This window comes from Symphalangus syndactylus, chromosome 11, assembly GCF_028878055.3.
Source record: "Symphalangus syndactylus isolate Jambi chromosome 11, NHGRI_mSymSyn1-v2.1_pri, whole genome shotgun sequence".
NCBI lineage: Eukaryota > Metazoa > Chordata > Mammalia > Primates > Hylobatidae > Symphalangus > Symphalangus syndactylus.
In genome coordinates, this window is record NC_072433.2 from 55,958,747 (window position 1) to 55,979,532 (window position 20,786).

A 20,786-nucleotide genomic window follows, 5' to 3' on the forward strand; every position below is an offset into this window, starting at 1 on the left:
TTAAATCTAATCATCTGTTGATGAGAGCCCAACCTTTGGAGTGAAGCTGGCTAGATTCAAGTCCCAGCAGTGAGGCCTTGAAAAAATGACTTTATCTGGACCTCAGTTTCCTCACCTGTAAAATGGGGATAATAATGGCACCTAACTTGTATTTTTGAGGGTTAAATGAGTCCATGGACAGGATGCACACTGAATGGTTCCTGGCACACAGCAGGAGTGGGAGGCATGCCTGGTCTTGTCATCTCTTCATATGTGTGCCTGTGAGCACCCGGAGGGAGGGCCACATCTCACTCATGTCTGTAAACCCAGCAGCCAGTGTGGAGACTGACACACAATACATGCCCAACACAAGTCTAATAAAGGACTGAGGAATCAGGGGCCCTGGGGAGAGGTGGCAGGTACAGTGGACTTTGTCTGATCCCAAGGGCGAGAAAGAGACAAAGAGAATGTTATGGCTCAGAAACGTGCAATCCCTGAGGATGACCCCAGTGAAGAGATAGATGGCCCCCATTCAATCTCCTAAAACAGCCTGCCCGAGGTAGACCAGAAGACACAAACTTCCCTCCATACGGGTCCGTCCCACTCAAGCCTGCCCTTCCTCCTGAGTCCTCCACTGTTCACTCATTCTGCAGACACGTGCTTTCAACACTGTGCCTGGGACTGTGCTGATGCAGGGGTGCAACTGTGAGGGAAAGCAGTGACATACGCCTCAAAGGCAAGATGAGGAGAAAACCGGTAAACAGATATTCCCATATATGATGACACCTCTGAAGCCCTCTCATGGTAGAGATTTGTGGACCTAGAAGAGCGATGAGAGTGTCACTAGCTGACAGGTTTCCAAAGCTTGATTTCTTAGCGCCAGCCCTGATTCATTTTCCACCACTCTTCAAGTTCCATTCTTTCTGGAGAGCAGAGGTCAAGGTTGGGCAGCCAGACAGTTGGCTTTGGGCGGACCTGTGAGTCCTATACGGAGAGGCTTTCAGCACCTCGGACAGCGGCTGGGTGATTGGCCGGAAGGAACTTCCCTGTAAAGGGATGCAGCTGATCCGTGCCAGGCTGGGCTACCGTGGGGTCAGGAGCACAAATAGCTGCCACCTGTTACCCTCACTCTGCCAGCTGCAGAGAGACCTTGAGCAAGTCAGTTTCCCTCTAAGTGCCTCAGTTTCCCGATCTGTACATTTGTGGTGGCATTGACATTCCTGGTCTTGAAGGGCCCTCCCAACGCAATGAATCCATTTTGGAACAGTAGATGTGATTTAATTCAATTCAGCAATTACATCTGATCCCGGATCTTGGTGGCTTAGAGAGGGTTCAAGACAGTGATTCTTCACTGAGGGATGCGGGAGATAGGGCTGGAGGAGAGCTGATGTTAAATATGTTCATGTTTTGATATCTGGATTTAAAAGGGAAGAGAAGTCACACCTTTGGGGAACCTCCTGTGGTCAAATACTCTGCTAACCTTGGGAGGTTCCCAGAAAATGGAAACCACAGTACCTGCTACCACCCTCTGAGTGGGGCCTTGGACAAATCTTTTCCCACCCATGGGCCTTGGTTTCCCCATTTGTGAAGAGAGGCTTTCAAACCCAACCCACTTCTAGTGCTCCCAGAACTGTGTTCTTTCCACTTCCATCTGTGTCTGAGATTGGACAGTGAAGGGCTTCTCTGCAGGGTGCCTGCTGGGCCTGCCGACTCCTTTGCAGCTTTCATTCATTCGCAGGCTCAGAGAGGTGAAGTTGCTTGTCAGAAGCCACACGGCTTAAAAAAAATTCACACAATTTGCAAGCAGTGGAGGCTGGGTTTGAATCTTTGGCTGTTAGACCGAAGTACAGTCTCCCCAGCCCCCTGCCATACCTGAGCCTTCACCCAAAAGAGGAGAGTTTGAGCAAAAACCCTTTTCATACTGTACAGAAGCTCAGAGCAGGTAGAGCAGGTGCATCCCAAGCGCAGGAATCACTCTCTCCCCTTCCTCCATGGTTTCTTCATTTGTTTAAAAAGAAAAAAAAGAGTCAGTTTGGGACTTGCTCTGTGCTGGGCCAGGGGCTGGGGTGTCAGGGCCCCAAGATGAAGCAGACCCTGGCCCTGCTCATAAAGCTGTCTCCCATCCCCAGGTTCGCAGGGGAGACCCACGCTGACCTGGCTATTACAACACAAAGTGACGAGTTCAGGGAGAGGGTTATGCAGGCTGCTGAAGGGCACAGGGAAAGGAGCAAAGCCTCCATTTTTCAAATGCTGCCTGCTCTAGGAAGCATTCTACAGGGCCATGGAATGCTTCCCAGAGCAGGCAGCGTTTGAAAAAATCAGGGAGTCAATAGCCGGAGAAGAGCAGGGAAGGGCACTCCCACCCAGGGGATCAGCCTATGCAAAGCCAGGGAACAGAATCATGGAACGAAGACACAGGCTGGGAACTGCCTCTCGTGGGCTGAGTGCAGCCTGAGAGATGCTCTTTGGCCCACAGATTGTTGAAAATACATTTGAAACCTTAATTGTCATCATTTAAAAGCCAGGAGGTTTTGTTTCGAGATCCAGATTTTCAGTTTCTTTGAAAGTTTTGGGCTGGGCGCGGTGGCTCAAGCCTGTAATCCCAGCACTTTGGGAGGCCGAGGCGGGTGGAGCATCAGGTCAGGAGATCGAGACCATCCTGGCTAACATGGTGAAACCCCGTCTCTACTGAAAGTACAAAAAAATTAGCCGGGCGTGGTGGCGGGCGCCTGTAGTCCTAGCTACTCGGGACGATGAGGCAGGAGAATGGCATGAACCCAGGAAGCGGAGCTGGCAGTGAGCCGAGATCATACCACTGCACTCCAGCCTGGACAACAGAGCGAGACTCCGTCTTAAAAAAAAAAAAAAAAAAGAAAGTTTTGAAGATCCAGCTGGGCATGGTGACACACACCTGTAATTCCAGGGCTTTGGGAGGCCGAGGCAGGAAAATCACCTGAGGTCAGGAGTTCAAGACCAGGCTGTGGAACATAGCGAGATCCCATCTCTACAAAAAATAAATAAATAATTAGTCAGGGATGGTGATGTGCACCTGCAGTCACAGCTACTCAGAAGACTGAGGCGAGAGGATTGTTTAAACCTAGGAGCTCAAGGCTGCAGTGAGCCGTGATGGCGCCACTGCGCTCTATCTTGGGTGACAGAGTGAGACCTCGTCTCAAAAAAAAAAAAAAAACAGTTTAGGAAGATCTGAGCCCACATTCTCCACGGTAACAATTGGCACTGTCTCTGACTCACCTCATTCATTTACATTGTCTGCTTGGGTCCCCAAGACATTTTGAGTTGAGATTCCCAATCTACAGCACAAGGCCTGGGAGAGAAGGGAAGTGGGTGGGGGTCCCTGGTGGGCTGCTGGGGTGTTCCCGTCTTTACACACACACCTTAAATGGCTCTGAGCCCCAGGTGCCTCCTGGGTAGCCAGAGAAAGGGAGGAGGGCCCCAGTCCTCCGCATCTTGCCCTCTGCATCCAGGGAACAGACAGCCTGATTTTAACTCAGGGAAGGACAGGGATTGTGGCCTTTCCTTCTCCTTAAAAATACACTATCAATTTCTTTCTGTTCTAATGATCTCTCCATGGCTCTGCTTTTCAGCCACTGTACAAGCAGCTAAAATTATGCCTAAATGCTCACTTAGAAAAACAGTCGTACCTTTCCGTGCACCAAATATTTGCTTCTAGATTTAAAAAAAAAAAAAACAAAAAACCAAACACCTCTATCTTGGCAGCCAACACTTCCAAAGTATGCAAAGGTTTCCATGACTGAGGCCAAAACAAATGTGTTTTTCTGAAGCCAAATGATTCCAAAATGTTTGCAAAATGTTTCCCACCCCTTAGTAAATATAGTAAAACTTGCAAAACACTAACATTAAAGAATATTAAAAGCAGAAAGAAAAATGTGAAAGCCAAAAAATCACCCCCCACCCCAGCTATGGACACAACCATCTTCCTCTTTGACTCTTGTCTTGCAGCCTTGTTATTAGAAAGACTCTCCTGATAATGAGAGCTGCTTTGAGGATGGAGAAGGAGCAAGGAGCTCTCCATCCTTAGAGGCATGCAAGTGGGAGCTTGGCTTCACTAGGAATTCCCACCTCAATGGGCTTTCTGCAGAGAGCCTGTCTGACCCTAAAGTACGACAAGTATGTCTGAGAATCAGAGTAGAAAAATGAAATTGTAGGGATCACATTTTTTTAAATGCTGAAATTTGGAATCAGGAGGAAAGTAATTCAATCCAGCTCCATCATAGCTGTGACTTTCAAGCATGTACTAATCCTTACAGAGCCTCGGCTCCCTCATCTGTAAAATGGGCAGAACCTACCTCTGGAGCTGCACATGCTCAGGAAGTGTTTGTTTTCTTCCTTCACTCCCAGCCCCACTCCACCACACCAACTCTCTCCCTTAGTTTTGCACCTTCCAGCTCCACCTCCACTGGTTCACAGGGGTGCATACATTCTGGGCTCAGTCATTGCTCCCCTGGGCTTGGGGTCTAATGGGGGTGATGCTGGCATAGAGTGCGCTGAGGATGGGTGCTCTGGGATGAGGGAGACTCCTGAGTGCCAGGGGGAGGATGTCAGAGGGGGCTTCCCGGAGAGCCGAAACTCAAGCTGGGTCTTGATTTGATTTGGCAGGAGGTACAAGGACATTTTAGGCCACAGCATGAGATGGGAATGGTTCTGGTGTGCTAGAAAGACTTTGAAGAGACACTTGAGGGATGACAAAGGAGTGATCTTCCAAAAATTGCCAAAAACTCGAAGGAGTGAGAGTGGCAGAGGGGAAGAGCCTTTCCAGCCCTTCCCCTTGTCCAGTCCACTAAGCATGGTAGACAGTGGCAGGTGCCCCCTGCCTCAGTGCACAGAGAGTTTCTCAGAGTCAGCTTTGGGCACATGCATGTCCACACACACAGTTGCTGGGGTCCAGCAAGGACTTGGGGACCTAGGAGACATCTGCTCTCTTTCCCCTTCTAATATCCCTACACAACAGCTCCTGAACACATATAAGGCAAATAGGGTGCTCAAGGAGGCCTGCTTGGGGGCAGATGGCAAGGTGGGGAAACGGCTGCAGGATGATAGGATGGTGGTGGATGATGGCTGCACAAGTGGGTGGATTTTCTGAGGGATGGGTGGTGGAAAGGAAGGATGGAGGGAAAATGAGTGGGCAGATGGCAGGAGTGGAGGCATGGCTTTATGTGAGGTGGGTGAATGTGACTGCAGGGGGTGCTGTCGTGGCTGTCAGGTGGGCATGGGGTGGATATGGGGATGTTTTGGGTGTAGGCGGATGTGTACATGTAAAGGTGGGTTATTGGGTGGTAGGAGGATGGTTGGGTTACTGGGTGGTAGGAGGATGGCTGGGGGAGTGGTGCACCTGTTGGCAGGTGTGAGGTGCATGAGCGGGTTCTGGGCTGTGGGTTAGAAAGGGTGTGAGCAGAGTCGTGGATACATTGGTGGCTTGATAAGTGGATGGCAGCAAATATTGGCAGATACATGACTAGGTCACAGGTGTATTGGTGAACTGGTGGGTGACTGGGTGGCTGACAGGGGAGGGATGGGTGGAGAGCTGGCGGTGTTGGGGCATGGGTCGGTAGACAGATGGAATGATGGGCAGAAGGCCTAGTAAATGAGGGTGAGTGAGGGATATGTGGGTGGGGGGCGGTGGGTAGACAGGATGTGGGTGGAGGAAGGTGGCTTTCAGCACTGACCGCCTTGTCTCCTGGCAGGACACCAGCCACACATGGCGGATTCCTGGCCCCGGAGCTCTGCACAGGAAGCACCAGAGCTGAACCGACAGTGCTGGGTCTTGGGGCACTGGGTGTGACCAAGACCTCAACCTGGCCCGCGGACCTCAGGCCATCGCTGGCACCAGCCCCTGCTGCAAGACCACCAGAGTGGTGCCCCCAGAACCCTGGCCTGTGTGCCGTGAACTCAGTCAGCCTGCGTGGGAGACGCCAGGCCTGACCTGCCCATCACTGCCTGGGTCCCAGGGCCTTGAAATGGGGCCAGGGCAGGCCCAAGGGAATGCACGGGGCTGCACAGAGTGACTTTGAGACAGCAGCCCCGGACTCTTGCCATCGTCACATGAGGAGCCCTGCTGGGCACAGCTGCGATGCCAGGAGACACATGGCCACTGGCCACTGAATGGCTGGCACCCACAAGCCAGCCAGGTGCCCAGAGGGGCAGAGCCCTATGCGGGGCAGAGAGTGGCTTCCTGAAGGAGGGGGCAGTGGCTCAGGCACCCCAGGGGTGTCACACAGCAGGCACACAGCAGGGGCTCAATAAATGCTTGTTGAACTTGTTTTCTTGCTGTGTATGGAGGCCAGTTGCTCTCTGGGATGTGGCTGCCCCGTCATTGCCCCACCCCATTACTCCTCAAGGAGGCTGAAGGTGACAGCAGAGACTGTGCAGAGGCCAGGGCCAGACACTGCAGGGTGGCAGGGAGGGAGCACAGAGCCTAGGCTGGACACAGGCTGGCAGGGCTGCCTTGGATTCCAGACAGTGGGCAAGGCAGGGGCCAGGCAAGCAAGAGATGTGGGGTGAGCAAGAAGTGGGCCCCCAAACCCAAGCCCTAAGCAGGGAGGGTGAAGAAGCCACATTTCTCTTCAGAGCTTAGTGACATCACACCACCCTGACCCTGAGGAGCCTTTACCCTGTGCCTAGCACCACCTTTACAGAAAATCCCAGGGCTTAGATGCCTGGAGAAACAGATTCCTATTATAAAGAGGAGGGAAATTAGGGTCACAGAGATGAAGTAACTTGCCTGAGATTACAGAGCTAGCAAATGGCAGAGATGGGGTTTGAATCAGGACTCCTGACTCCAAGTTCAGTCATTTCCCAAGAGGCCTTATTCCTTCCCAGAAGAATTTCTAGAGCTTTCCCCCAAGTAGAATACATTCTTCTCCGTTATCCTTCCATCCTTCCATCCATCATCCATCACTCATCCAGCCATTATCCATTATCCATCCATCCATTCATCATTTGTCCCTCCATCTATCATTCATCCATTATCCACCTATTCATCATCTATCATCCATCCATCATTCATAATTCATCTTTCCACTCATCCATCCATCATTCATTCATCCATCCTTCCATCCATCCATCATCTATCCATTCATCCATCCATTTGCCATGCATCCACTCATTCATCAGCTATCCATCATCTATCCATCCATCCATCCACCCATCCAGCATCCATTACTCATTCAGCTATTGTCCATTATCCATTCATCCATTTGTCATTCATCCCTCTATCATCATTCATCCATTATGCACCCACTTATCATCTATTATCCATCTATCATTCGTCATCCATCCATCCTTCATCATCCATTCATCCATCCTTCATCTATCCATCCACCCATCCATCCATCATCTATCCATCCATTATCTATCCATTCATCCATCCATTCATCATCCACCCTATTCATCAGCTATCTATCCATCATCCATCCATCCATCCATCCATCCATCATCTATCCATTCATTGTCTATCGTTTCATCCATCCATTCATCATCCATCTACCCATTCATTAGCTATTTATCCATTATCCATTCCTCCATCTATCCGTCATCCATTCATCCCTTATCCATCCAACCATTATGCATTTCTTCATTTATCCATTATTTATCCTTCCATCCATCATCAATCATCTTTCCATCTATTATCTATCCATTCATCCATCTATCCATCATCCATCCATCCTTTATCCATCATTCATCAGCCATCATCCCTCCATCTATCCATTATCCATCATCCACTCATCCATTCATCCCTCCATCTGCCCATTATCCATCAACCATCCATCCATCCATTATCCATTTCTGCATTATCCATTTATTCTTTATCCATTTCTTCATCTATTCATCATCTATCCATCCATTATCCATACACCTATCACCCATCCATTCCTTCCTCTATCCATCATCCATCAATTATCCATCCATTCATCCATCCATCTACCCATCCATCCATCATCTATTGATTACTTGTCATCCTTCCTTGTATCAGACTTCCATCCATCCTCCTTCCATGCGTCACCCATCCTCATTACTCAACCATCCAGCTGTGCATCCATCTATTCACTGATATAGTTCACTGTGCCCCTACTATGTGCCAAGCACTGTGGTAGGCACTTGAGGTAGGATGCTGGAGCATCCAGAGAGGGCATCTATTGTCACGAGCCTGGGTTCAGATTCCACCTTCTCCACTTGTGACCTTGGGCAAGTCACTTGACCTTTCTGTGCCTGTTTCCTCATCCATTAAATCCGGATAATCATTATACCTACCTCTTCAAGCTGTTGTGCAAATTAAATGAGGTAACATATTTGAAGTGTCTAGAACAGAGCCTGGCACATGTAAACAGTTTGTGGGTGTTTACTAACAGGACAACAAGGGGAAATTGGGGCTGTGGGAGCTGTAGTCTAGGGAGGCTCCTTTGAGAAAATGATGTTTAAGCCAAGACATGAAGATTGTCTGGGCATCAGCCAGGCAAGAGTATAGCAGGGAAAGAAAGTACGTTAGAGGACTTTAAAATAGTCCCGATGGCAGGTGTGGAGAGCAGGGAGGTCAGGAGGCAGTGGTGAGAAATTAGGCGTCAGAGGGCAGTGGAGCCAGGCCAGGAGGAACTGGAAACCTTCTTAGGGAGCTTAGAGTTTACCCTGGAGCAATGGGGAGTGGGCAGTGGGATGCTTTTAGCAGACTGGGATGCGCCTGGGTGTACATTTGAGGAAGATCACCGCAGCTATAGGCACAGAATAGATGTGGGAGACGCCTCTCCCTTCTTCATCCCTCTTACACTCAAGAAAGAGAAGAAAGTGGGCTGGCTTAGGAAAGTTGCCCTGGGGCGGGGACCATGCGGGCAGATTCAGGAACCAATTAGGAGGGAATAGACTGAGTGGGAGAAGAGGAAAGTTGGTGATGACTCTCAGATTACAGGGTCAGCTTGGGGGATAGGGAAGATGGAGACTTCGTGGTTCCGACGTCTTGAGTCTCAGGGGCTCAGGGGACAGCCAGCTGGAGGTTTGTGCTCATTCATTCACACATTGATTCATCAAGCGAACAATTTGTTAATTCACTTTCCATTCATTCAGTAAATATTAATGACCTACTAGGTGGGGCTTAAGGCGGGGCTGGAAATGGGCCTGGGAGAGCAATTATGGTCCAGCTCTACTGAGGCCTTGAATGTCAGAACAAGGAATTGGGCTTTGGCCTCATGCAAGAGAGGGCGGCTGCCATATATGGGCTTGGGCAGGGACAGATCTGACAGGGATCTAGCCCTGGCCACCAGGCATCTAGGAGCTCTTATTCTCACCAGGGGTCCTTCTGAAGTTGGCGAGTGGACCGCAGGAGGTCCAGATGGTTTTAGTTAACACATGGGCAAAATTTTAATCTATTTTAATAGTTGTGTTCATGTAAATGTGTATTAGAAAAAAATGTACAGTGGGCACATCAGTGCTATGATTTCACAGATGTTACTGCTTAGGATGAAACCAAAATAGGCATTTAAGTAAAAAGGAAAAAAGAGTTGGCTTAAAGAAAAATATTAAATAAACAATCGTGCAAGTGGTATGTGGTTATGATATGTGGACAGCTTGAGCGACAGCCATTGTCACGGGGCAAGGGAGAGAGGTTGGAGGCTCCCAGGGCCACTGAGCTTCAAGTCCTCTGGTCTTCTGGGCACCTCCTGGGCAGGGGCTGAGAACCAGCTGTCTGTCAGTCTCATGGAGCCTGCAGCAAGAAAGCTGCTGGTTAGATAAGAGGAAGCACTTCCAGGCAGGCTGGGTGAGTAATCCCAGTGGGTTTACTACGGGTTCGTATGAGAGTTGTCTTTATGCAGGGAGTGAATGCCAGCGTCTGCCTGAATCTGGAAGGTGGGAGTCATCATCTAGTTTGAAGGCAGGAGGTGCCTGCCTGGTGGAGCACCCAGAGGCCTGGATGGGAAAGAAAAGGCCCCTCTCCCGACCTCCGCAGACAGCTTTCTCAGCTATCCCTCCCCTGTGCTGCCCTGACAGGCTCCGACCATGGAGAGAATGGCTGTGTGTGTGTCTTTGGTCTTGACACCCACATATATCTGCGTGACCCACAGCCCAGAGTGCTTACACAACCTCGTTCTGCCCTGGGCACCTGCGTCCCTTGTCTCTGTATCCACACGCCCTGGCTTGTGTGTACATGCCAAGCTTACCGTGGCCCAGTCACACATACCCATGATCATCAGAGGCTGACTTTGCTTCGAAGTGCTGACCCTACCCCCTCGGCCCCCCACAACACGTTGATATCGCTCAAGCGTGAGTCAGCACCTTGTATGTACCTAGGTGCTAACTGCATGTTCACTGCTCATCCACACCGTGTGTTCTGTTGACCTTGTGCACACACGCTCATGTGTGCTTCTGCTGGCTCTGGATGAAATGCCACACATGTGCTAATGCTGAACAAACATGCTCATGATACACACGTGGCCCTGGGCACACACCTGTGTCTGCACATGCTCTGTGCTTCTCTTGTTGCTTGTTGGCCCATGTCACCCCCCTCTCCCCAGGTGCGGAAGACCCATGAAGCCACAGTCCCTTCTCTGGCCAAGGGCTGATGGGCAGGCCCGGGCCTCTGTGAGTAACTGGGCTGCCTTCCCTCCTTGGCTGGTGGCTGTGATGGGCACGCATCCCCGCCACCCCCGCCAAAGCCAGCCATCCCGGCCACACACTCGTGTCCCTCGGGTAATGGAAATGTCAGCTTGATTCATGGAGATTCGTCTGCGGTAGCCGGGCCTGAGGACGAGGCACACTGCGGGAGGATCATCCCCCGGGAAGAGCCGCTGCAGCAACGGTGTCAAGCCCCTGCCTGGGAGGACGTGAGGATGGAAGAAAGCCCCTGAGGCTGTGCAGTTAGGCCTGGGTTCAAATCCCGAGGCCACCGCAGACCTGCTATGTGCCTCACTGATCCAAGAACTAGTTATGGAGGGACTGCTGTGTACCGGAACAGAGCTGTGCCCTGGAGTGGCCATGGCGAACAAGAAAGACAGACACTATCTTCACCCTCTTGGAGATTAGATTATTTATTTTTATTTTATTTTTTATTTTTTTTGAGACGGAGTCTCGCTCTGTCGCCCAGGCTGGAGTGCAGTGGCGCGATCTCGGCTCACTGCAAGCTCCACCTCCCGGGTTCACGCCATTCTCCTGCCTCAGCCTCTCCGAGTAGCTGGGACTACAGGCGTCCGCCACCACGCCCGGCTCCTTTTTTTTTTTTTTTGTATTTTTAGTAGAGACAGGGTTTCACCGTGGTCTCAATCTCCTGACCTCGTGATCCGCCCGCCTCGGCCTCCCAAAGTGCTGGGATTACAAACATGAGCCACCGCGCCCGGCCAGATTAGATTATTAATAATCCTAAATGGGCTGGGTGTGGTGGCTCACGCCTGTAATCCCAGCACTTTGGGGGGCCAAGGCAGGCAGATCACTTGAGGTCAAGTGTTCGAGACCAGCCTGTCCAACATGGTGAAACTCTGTCTCTACTAATAATGCAAAAATGAGCCGGGTGTGGTGGTGCACACCTACAATCCCAGCTACTCGGGAGGCTGAGGCAGGAGAATCGCTTGAACCCAGGAGGCAGAGGTTGCAGTGAGCCAAGAGATCACGCCACTGCACTCCAGCCTGGACGACAGAGCCAGACTCCATCTCTCTCTCTCTCTCTTTCTTTGTCTGTCTCTCTCTCACACACACACACACTCCTAAATAATAAAATAATCACTTTATATCATGAGAGGTGTTATGTAGGTGAACCAAGGAAAGATGTGATTTAGACCAGAGGATGAGGGAGGGCCTCTCGGAAGGACCATTGCAGCACAGAATGAAGGGAGAGAAAGGAGGCAGGAGGCACAGGGTAGGCGGGAGGAACCGTGGGTACAAAGGCCCTGGGGTTGGAGGAGCACCGTGAGTGCCGTGTGGCCATGTGCAGCACTGCATGACAGGACAGAGTGCTTGGAGCTCGGGGCCAGGACATGGGGTCTGCTGGGGTCAGAGACTGTGGGGCTTTGGGGGTTGTGGCAAGGAGTTTGGCCGTCATCTTCATCTTGAAGGCCACAGGAGACACTGATTTAAAAGGCAGGGTTTTAAAAGGCAGACACGATGGGCTCTGCATTTTGGGAGGTTTCTTCTGGCTGTGTGTGGGGCAGGCCTGAGAAATGGGGGGCAGGGCAGAGGCAGGGTGACCAGAGGGGGCTGCAGCAGGGTCCTGCTGGGAGATGGCGGTTGCTTGGGCTGCGCTGGCCCCGGGGATGGAGGGAAGTGGGCAACTGATCAGTGGCACCTATGGGGCTTGGAGATGAGTGACAGAGCTGGGCCAGGCTCCTGTCTGGGGCTTTGATGCTGTCTGTGCAGGCTGGGATGCTGCCGGCCAGAAGAGGCCTTGGTGGAAATCAGGAAAAGCTGCTCTCTGAGTGGATGAATTAGAAAAGGGCCTCCTCCCTGCCCCCAAACATGGAAGATGTGACCCCAGGGCTTCCAAACATGGAAGACGTCGGGGGGCCTGGAGTTGAGCCTCGCCCGGGAGCTGAGCTGTGGGGCACTGAGCGATTGTGCCCGCCCCAGGCCTGGCTGCTGTGGGATTGAGACAAATTCAGCCCAGCACAGGACCATCAGTCATGAGGAAAAACCAGTCTCCTCCGTGTGGGGATTTACTGCATGGACAGACAGGAAATCGCCATGCAGGGCCCCTGCCCTGTCCCCAGCACTGCCCGGCTCACGTCACCCTGGTAATTGCTCCTTGGGCCACATGTCATCTTGCACTGACATTGAGCTTCTGCCTTAGGGGAGGCCAGGGGCCGGGCTGATGGCCACAGGCCTGGCAGGGGAGTGGGCAGCTGCCAGGAGTAGCCGGGACCCAGGGTAATGAGGGGTCCTGGGACTCCGGGGGAGAGAGAGGGGCCTCTGCAGGGGAGAAGCTCTGTGATGGGGCCAAGCTGGTGAGTGGGTGCAACATGCCCAGCCGGGTGCACCCACTCTTACTCCTTCTTCCCAGCCCTCCTGGGAACTTCTAGGGTGTGTGTGTTGGGGGTGGGAGGTGCAAGCAGGATGAACCCAGGGAGAGGAGGCAAGGGAGGAAGAATCCCAGGGGCCAATCAGGGGAGGGAAGGGAATGGATAGGGAAGGGGAAAGAGTTGGCGGAGGAGGGGCAGGACATCGGGACATCAATCTCTGCTCAGCCAATGGGCTGGCTGCTCTAAGGCCAGTGCCCTTTGTGGACCAATCTGCCAAGGCTGGGATAGTGCCCTGGAAATTTGAAACGGGCCGGGTGCGAGGTAGTGCCACGTTGCTTTGGTGAAGACCCCAGACCCAGGAGTCACATCCCAGCCTCCGTCTGATGGTGGATGGAGTTGATATGAGCACCAGTGGGCCTGGCGCCTGAGAGCTCCTCTCCATGACAGAGGTACTGCTGGTACCACTGCAGCCTGGGTAAGGAAGCCCAGGGCCCAGGGCGTAAGGTCACTTGCCAAGGTCGCACTGTCAGGAAGTGGTTGGTGGAGCCTAGACTGGGACCCGGGCAGCTGGCCCCAGGGCCACTGTGTGTGAGTCCTCACCAGCTTTCTGGGGAGAGTGGTGCCTGCAGCCCAGGTCTCACTGCATCTCACTGCTGTGTGCCTTCAGGAGAGACTGCAGCACGTTTGCTCTCAGGGTGAGGGCTTAGTGTGTATTGGCTGTTAGGATTTTTTTTTTTTTTTGAGATGGAGTCTCACTCTTGTTGCCCAGACTGAAGTGCAGTGGTGCAATCCCGGCTCACTGCAACCTTCACCTCCCAGTTCAAGCGATTCTCCTGCCTCAGCCTCCCAAGTAGCTGGGATTACAGACGCCCACCACCATGCCCGGCTAATTTTTTTTTTTTTTTTTTTTTTTTTGAGACGGAGTCTTGCTCTGTCACCCAGGCTGGAGTGCAGTGGCGCGATCTCGGCTCACTGCAAGCTCCACCTCCCGGGTTCACGCCATTCTCCTGCCTCAGCCTCTCCGAGTAGCTGGGACTACAGGCGCCCACCACCACGCCTGGCTCATTTTTTTTTTTTTGTATTTTTAGTAGAGACAGGGTTTCACCGTGGTCTCGATCTCCTGACCTCGTGATCTGCCCGCCTTGGCCTCCCAAAGTGCTGGGATTACAGGCTTGAGCCACCGCGCCCAGCCTAATTTTTATATTTTTAGTAGAAATGGAGTTTCACCATTTTGGCCAGGCTGGTCTCGAACTCCTGAACTCAAGTGATCCACCTGCCTCAGTCTACCAAAGTGCTGGGATTACAGGCCTGAGCTGCCGTGCCTGGCCACTGTTAGGAGTTTTGTTGTCATCATCACAGCATACGGTTGCCAAAGGCTGCCCCTGTGGCAGGAGCTGTGAGTGCAGCAGTTTCCCAGAGAGGCTAGGAGACTGGAGTGCTGTCATAAATGCCACGCTGCACATGGCAATCTGGGACATGCCCACACAGTCAGGGAGGCATCCCCAGAGCACCTGGGGACATACGCAACATACTGGATGGAGGCTGGCCACCTCTTGCTCTCCCTGGCCTCTGGCCGTCAGAGGCTCAAGTCTCAGGGCCCCAGAGAGCACTGTGCATGCCTGGGAGGCTGGGGTCTCATCATGAGAGGCCCAGCTTTGCCAACTCCACGCCCACTGGGCCCCGCAGCACTGTCCCCACGTCCCCTCCTCTCCTCCACATTCCTTAACCTGCTTCTATCTCAGGGGTTGCAAACTCACGCTGGCCGGGTGTGTGTGTGTGTGTGTGTGGTCATGCGAGGGAGGACTGCAGGCAAGGGTGGGACAAGAGGGGCTGGTGGGGACCAGGAGCATCTGGAGAGCACTGCTCTGGCTCTAGGGCCAGCTGGGAACGTGGGACCCGGTTGCCAGATCTTCCTGTCTTTCCAGAGAAGCAGGGAATCTGAATTTTAATGTGAAACCTGATAATAAAGAAGGCAACCCATTTTAAAAAATTAAGCATCGTCTAGTGAGTCCGCCAAACCCAAGAGGCTGGGCCACCGGATTGTGGACTGCGAAGAGGCCAGTTGGGGCCTGGAGGCCTCGGAAAGGGACTGTCCTGGCTCCAAGTGAGGCAGGAGGTGAGGCCAGGAGAGGGATCCCGGGCATCTCAGCACACGTGCCTGGGCATGGGGCAGCTGCCACCTGCCTGGCTTCAGAGCCCCCCTTGGCAGGCACTGGAGGTCCTTCTGGGTCCTCCTGGGGTGGCAGTGCCAGTGTTGGAACTTCCGGGGTGGGTGGGAAGCAGGTCCTTCCCACTACTGAACAGAGGAGGCAGGTCCCCAAGGGCTGGAGGCCTGTGGGAGCCTCCACTGGGAGCCCGTGCCGTAACCCTCTTGTCAGCTGCAGCGGAGGCCCATTTCCAGTCACCTATGCCAGGGAGCCAACGAGCCCTGACCCCTGACAGTGGCAGCCTGGGAGTCATTTATGTCCCTGTTTGTTGGGGCACTGGGGGTCGGGGGCCGTTGCACAGAATAGGAAGCGTCAGGATGTGGAGGGAAAGGAGGACCTCTGTTTACCCACAACAGCTGGGGTGGGGGGTGCCGCTTCCAGGACCCAGAGGTGTCACCTGACGGTTGTCCTGTCTTTCTGCCCATCTGGGGGCTGAGGAGTGGGAGTGACAGGCCAGGAAGGAGCCCTCTCTCCTTTTTCCTCCCTGGAGAGGGAAGAGGAGCTGGGAGATTCCAGTCTGGGACATTCCTTGAACCCCAGGTTGGAGGTGGGGCAGAAAGGGAGGCCCGCTGAGCAAGCGGGATTGGTGAACGGACCGGGGCCTGCCTGCGGACAGGTTTTATTTAATACTTGGCTCACTCAGTGTGTGTATGCCTGTTTGTTGAAGTCGAGCCAACATTTAAAGAAGTTAGATTTCACATTAAAGATAAAAGAAACGCCTGGCTGTCTGGCTTCTCTTAGAAACCTTGAAGACCAGATGTTGCTGACCCCTTCGAAGGGCCTGTGCCGCTGTGTCAACCACGGTCCTTGCAGGCCAGTGTTGACATCACTCCCTGACATCACTTGTCTGGCCCCTGAATAACAGGACTCCAGCCCAGGGCTCTGGCAGGGGCTGGAGAGGCTCAGCAGAGCTGAGAGGCTGGGAAACCCCTGCCGGCCTCCCACTCTCACAGAGGGAATGTTGGAAGGTCTGGGCTGCCTTCGAGGGTCTCCAGGGCTGGCCCAGAGATCCCTCCACCAAAAGGAGGGGGGCGACTGCTCTCCAACACCAGGGTGGCTGGGCACAGCCAGGCCTCTGTATTTTAGGAAATCAGAGGGAACAGGGGGCATGGAGCAGGCCGGCCGGAGCCCCTGCTGTTTTCCCTCTATGCTTGGGGCTGGGCCTCTCCTGGCTGGACAGAGGGACCCTTTCCTCTGACCCACACAGCGAAGCAAAGTGGGGTTTCTAAAGGACTCCTACCTGCTGCCAATGCTATTGCTGGTGCCTGAACTGCAGTGTGACCCTCCTCAACTGAGCCCTCTTTCCACTCAAGGGCTGCTTTATCCAGAAGACACGAGCTGCCAACACTCATACCTGGAGGCAGTAGGGGTGTGGGGGGTGGCAGGGAGGAGGCCCAGGAACTGGGGGTCTGGGGGCCGCCATTCCAGGATCCACACATGGTGAAGGGAAACCCCAGGGCCAAAGACCCAAGGGTTGTCACCCCCACCTTAACTCCAGGGGCCCTCTCAGGATTTGTGCATTGGCTAATAGCTTCCAAAGCTGTGTGTCCCAGGAAAGCTGCACAACCTCTCTGTGTCTCAGCTCCCTTATCTGTAAAGTGAGGATAATAATAGTGCCCACCCCAAAGGGTTGTGTTACGTGGATTAAACAAGTTAGAGCCAGGCAGGTAATAACCACTCTCTATGGATGGGCTACTGTTGTCTGTTGATGCGGCATGACAATCTCATTGAGTAGTCAGGGTGAGATCATGACCCCATCTACAGCTCAGTGAGGGCTTCTCTGTGTCACTCAGCTCCTGGAGGCAGCATGGACTCCCTGTTTGACCCCGAATCCAGTGACTCGGACTATATTCTTAATAACATCTTTTATTAATTTTGCAAGAGGAAAAAAATAGAAATTTATTTTAGAGTTAAAGCCTATACAGCTTTTTTTCCCCCTCCTAAATTGCACAGTACATACGATTATTATAAACATCAGCTGAGGTTCTGGGAGTGAGCTTGTGTCGTGTTAGTGCCATCTCCCTGACAAATCTGACCTGTGCCCACATCTCAGCTGGGAAGGAGTAGCTGGGGCTCCCTTTAATGCAGCGGCACTGGTTTGGGTCACAAAAGCTGGTTTGATCAACCCCTGACTCCCCCCGGCGGGAGGTGCTCGTCACATCTGGGAGCTGAGCAGAGGTGCCGGGGGCTTGGAAGCTAGAGAAATGATGGATCTTTCTCTGGGAGAAGCAATTCTTATCTTCACATCAGCCCCGTGCTCCAAATGAAAAGCGCATTTGCATAGCTGCTCGAGCCCAGGCTGCGAAGCCCACGAAGTATTTGCCGGGGCTCTCGGTTGCATAGGAACGTACCTCGAGTACAGTACTGCGGCGGGCCGGGCTGGGCGCCAGAAAAACAACGGATTAATATTTGGAACGAGAAATTACCCACCACTGGGAAACCAATTAGGTCCCTGATCCGAGCTTGTTACATCGATGGAAATAGATGCGTTCTGGGCTTCACTCGGCTGGGGGTGCAAGGCACATTTCCAACTCGCTGGGAAGTGGCTGAAGAGGGAGAAGGGGTGGGGGCCCGAGAAAGGAGCACCTCACTGCCTGCCTCCAAGGGCACAGGGGCAGAGACAGAAAGCAGCCGCATCAGTGAGCACAGCCGCGATCAGACCAGGAAGGACATGTGGCAGAGAGTGCAGGGAGGGCCTGCTCAAGGGTGAGGGGAGATGGGGGAGTGTCCTCAGCATCCCCCAACACCTGCGTCCAGAGGGCACTGGGGTGGGTTCTTCTGGCCCTCTGGGGTCTGGAGCTGCCAGCCTGCTGGCCGCCCACCCACCCTTCCTGGCCTGGCAGCAGCACAGAGATGATACCCTGGCCTGCCAGAGCAGGCCCAGCTCTTGCCAAGGTGGATGGTGGGTGGCCCAGCTGACTTCCTTCCCTCTGCAGGATGCGCAGCCTTGGCCAATCCCTTATCAGCCCCGATGAGAGGAGAGAGGCCCCTATACCGGGATGAGAGAGGGTCTTGTGGACCCCTGTAACCAGGAAACTACCCCAACCTCTCAGCCAGCTCCACCAGTCCCCAAATGAGACAGGGATGTGCAGGGGATCAGGGGTGTTGGCGGCTGAAGCTCAGGTTTCTGAAGGCAGAGTCCCCCTGGGCAGCGCCCTGCCTACTGGAGTTGCGGGGTGGGGTCTGGTCTCCCACTGTCCTGCTCAGCCATTCTCTGGGCCCTCTGAGGCTGGATGGGACACCTCCCCACCCCGTCATTGTCCTGTTCTGAGTCAGGGTCAGCCCAGGACCGAGTGGTCATGGGCCCTGCTTTGCTGGGTCTCACAGCAGAGGCACGAAGGCAGGTGTCCTGGGCTCCCTGTGGCCAACCCGGAACTGCAGGGGATCGCCGCGCCCTGCAGCCACAGCCATCTGTCACTCCGGTAGCATCCAGGGCTGTCCTCCCGAGTCCCCTCTCCCCAGCGGGCTCCCCTCAACACTGCAGTTCGCTTCCAGCTCCTGGGACTGAGGGTGAGGGACACAGGTGCTGAGTGGGGCTGGTGACGGAGCCCACCGGAGTGGCAGGACCAGCTCTCCCTCCTTCACCAGTCAGCAGCGCCATCGTCTCATCTCCTTCTCACTGATGCAGGTTTTGGGACGTAAGGCTGTCATGACAGGGCCCAGAGGGACCAGAGTTACTAAGTCTCAAACCCTGGAGGGGTGCCCCACACTCCCCAGTGAAATCCAGCAGCCTGGGTTGCCATTCAAGGGCCTTGGAAAAGTCCCTACTCTCGGGGTGCCTGGCACGCTGGCCCCTTTCCTCCGCCTGGAGCAGGCTCTGCCACAACACCCCTCTCGGCCTTTGCCCAGGCTGCCTGGCACACTCCTTACATCCTTTAGGATCCAGCTCAAACATCACCTCCTCCGGAAAGCCCTCACCTTGGGCATTCTCTATTGGTTTCCCACGGCCCAGGGCAAACCCCTTTAACGTGGTGCTCTGTCCCTGACTGCTTCCCCACTCTGTGCCCATGACACTTAGATTCAGGAAGCTTCACTGTGTTACAGATGCCTGCAAGAAGCCGGAAGCATGTTGTTCCCCTGGTTCCATCCTCTTCAGTACCTCCCCAGGCCTTTGGGCAGGCTCCTGGGCAGAGGAGAGGGGTCTAGGGGCAGGCAGGGGTGAGGGCGGGGGTGAAAGGCCACCAGCTCCTTCTGTATTCAGACCGAGCTCCCGAGGCACGATGCTCTGGGCAGAGAAACGCCACTGACCTGGGTCAACAACGCTCTGCTTCTGTTTCGCGTTGGTAATGATTTGGTTTTCATTCATCATCTGGACATCCTGATCCTCGGCCTGATTACTGTGGCGGGGAAGGAAACACAAGATTCGATCAGGCTCCTGGACGTGTGTCCCAGCCATCCATCCTCCTTAGGGCTGGTGGGGAGGCCATGGGGCTGGCTGGGGCCATACCTGATGGTGGTGTGTTTCTCCTGGTGGCGGATGTCCCTGTCCTCTGTGAAGAGGATGGTGTGGTAGGGCACGGTAGGCTCACACGTGGGCAGGATGCCCCCCACCAGGTGGCTCACCATGGCCAGGATCCCATTGTACACGAGCAGGTCGTCCACCAGCAGCTGCAGGGACACGGGGCGGGGCTCATGGGTCCCCCTCCTCCCTCCCACGTTGACCTTGGACACAGCGCGTTACTGCTCTGAGCCAAGGCTTTCTCCTCGGGAAGATGGGGCCGTCAGGAACAAGCGCCTACTATGTGCTGTGTCCGCCTTGTGATTTCAGATCTTCACAACCATTGGGAAAGGCAGGAGCTATCAGCCCACATTGCAGATGAGGAAATTGAGGCCTGAGGGGCTTTAGTACCATTAGCACAAGCGGCAGAGCTGGAGGCAAACTTGGGTCTCTGGTATCCACGGTCCCTGTTTTCCCCATCCCAGGGTCACCGCCCCAAACCAGTGGGATTCTAGAGGAAAAGATGAAAGAAAACCCACTTTCTATTTGTTCAGGGTGACACTGAAATCACTGCCAGGAGGTTCTGAATTCATGGTTGGGTGGGAAATTCTCCTGCATCTGACGACCAGGCATTTGTGTTGAGGGTTGCAACAGAGAGAAGTAAATCAAACTGCGACAAATGATAATTGCCGGCGGCCTAATTACCAACGAGCATAATTATCTAAAAAAACTCAGCTAATAAGTACTTACGCCAAACTCCTTCACCCCTCGATGGGGTGTTTTCGCATAATTCCACAGTTTGATCATTGACACGGTGGTAGGCAGATCGAAAATCACATAAACCCGGTTCACCTGTCAGAGAGCAGAACTAATTAAAACAGGCATGTTTGGAAACAGAGGCGCTTGGCTGGGCTGGGGGTGCCAGGCGTGGGCTGGGGTGAGCGGTGGTGCCCAAGGCAGTGCCTGCCACGTGGGCCAGCCTGGAGTTCCGCCCCCTTTCATCTCCTCGAAGCCCATCTTGAGTCTGGTCACGTGTGGCTGCGTTTGCAACAAACCGCTGAGCTGGCTTTTGGAGGGCCTGTGTTCTTGGGCCTGTCGGGGCCCTCATTTAAATGCCAGTGGAGGATTGGGAACATCCTCGGCCCTCCTCCACGTCCCCTCAGGTCAGCCCCAGAAATAGTCTAGAGCCCCATG

General features: G+C 53.7%; 2 protein-coding genes across 18 annotated transcripts in view; one reads left to right on the forward strand and one right to left on the reverse strand.

The window, feature by feature from the left end:
* GSG1L (GSG1 like) overlaps positions 1-6,279 on the forward strand; it is a 271,064-nt gene extending 264,785 nt beyond the window's left edge. For all 4 annotated transcript variants that reach the window (XM_063612031.1, XM_055297734.2, XM_063612032.1 and 1 more), the window contains one exon: positions 5,703-6,279. In XM_063612031.1, coding sequence (XP_063468101.1) covers positions 5,703-5,800 — 98 coding nt within the window. In that variant the 3' untranslated portion in view covers positions 5,801-6,279. The remainder of the gene's footprint in view (positions 1-5,702) is intronic.
* A 10,725-nt stretch (positions 6,280-17,004) lies between these two features.
* Positions 17,005-20,786, reverse strand: part of KATNIP (katanin interacting protein) — a 241,234-nt gene continuing 237,452 nt past the window's right edge. For all 14 annotated transcript variants that reach the window (XM_063612788.1, XM_063612791.1, XM_063612790.1 and 11 more), the window contains 4 exons: positions 20,343-20,444; positions 19,602-19,762; positions 19,403-19,491; positions 17,005-18,798 (listed from right to left, as the gene is read on the reverse strand). In XM_063612788.1, the coding sequence (XP_063468858.1) occupies positions 18,743-18,798; positions 19,403-19,491; positions 19,602-19,762; positions 20,343-20,444 (408 nt within the window). In that variant the 3' untranslated portion in view covers positions 17,005-18,742. The remainder of the gene's footprint in view (positions 18,799-19,402; positions 19,492-19,601; positions 19,763-20,342; positions 20,445-20,786) is intronic.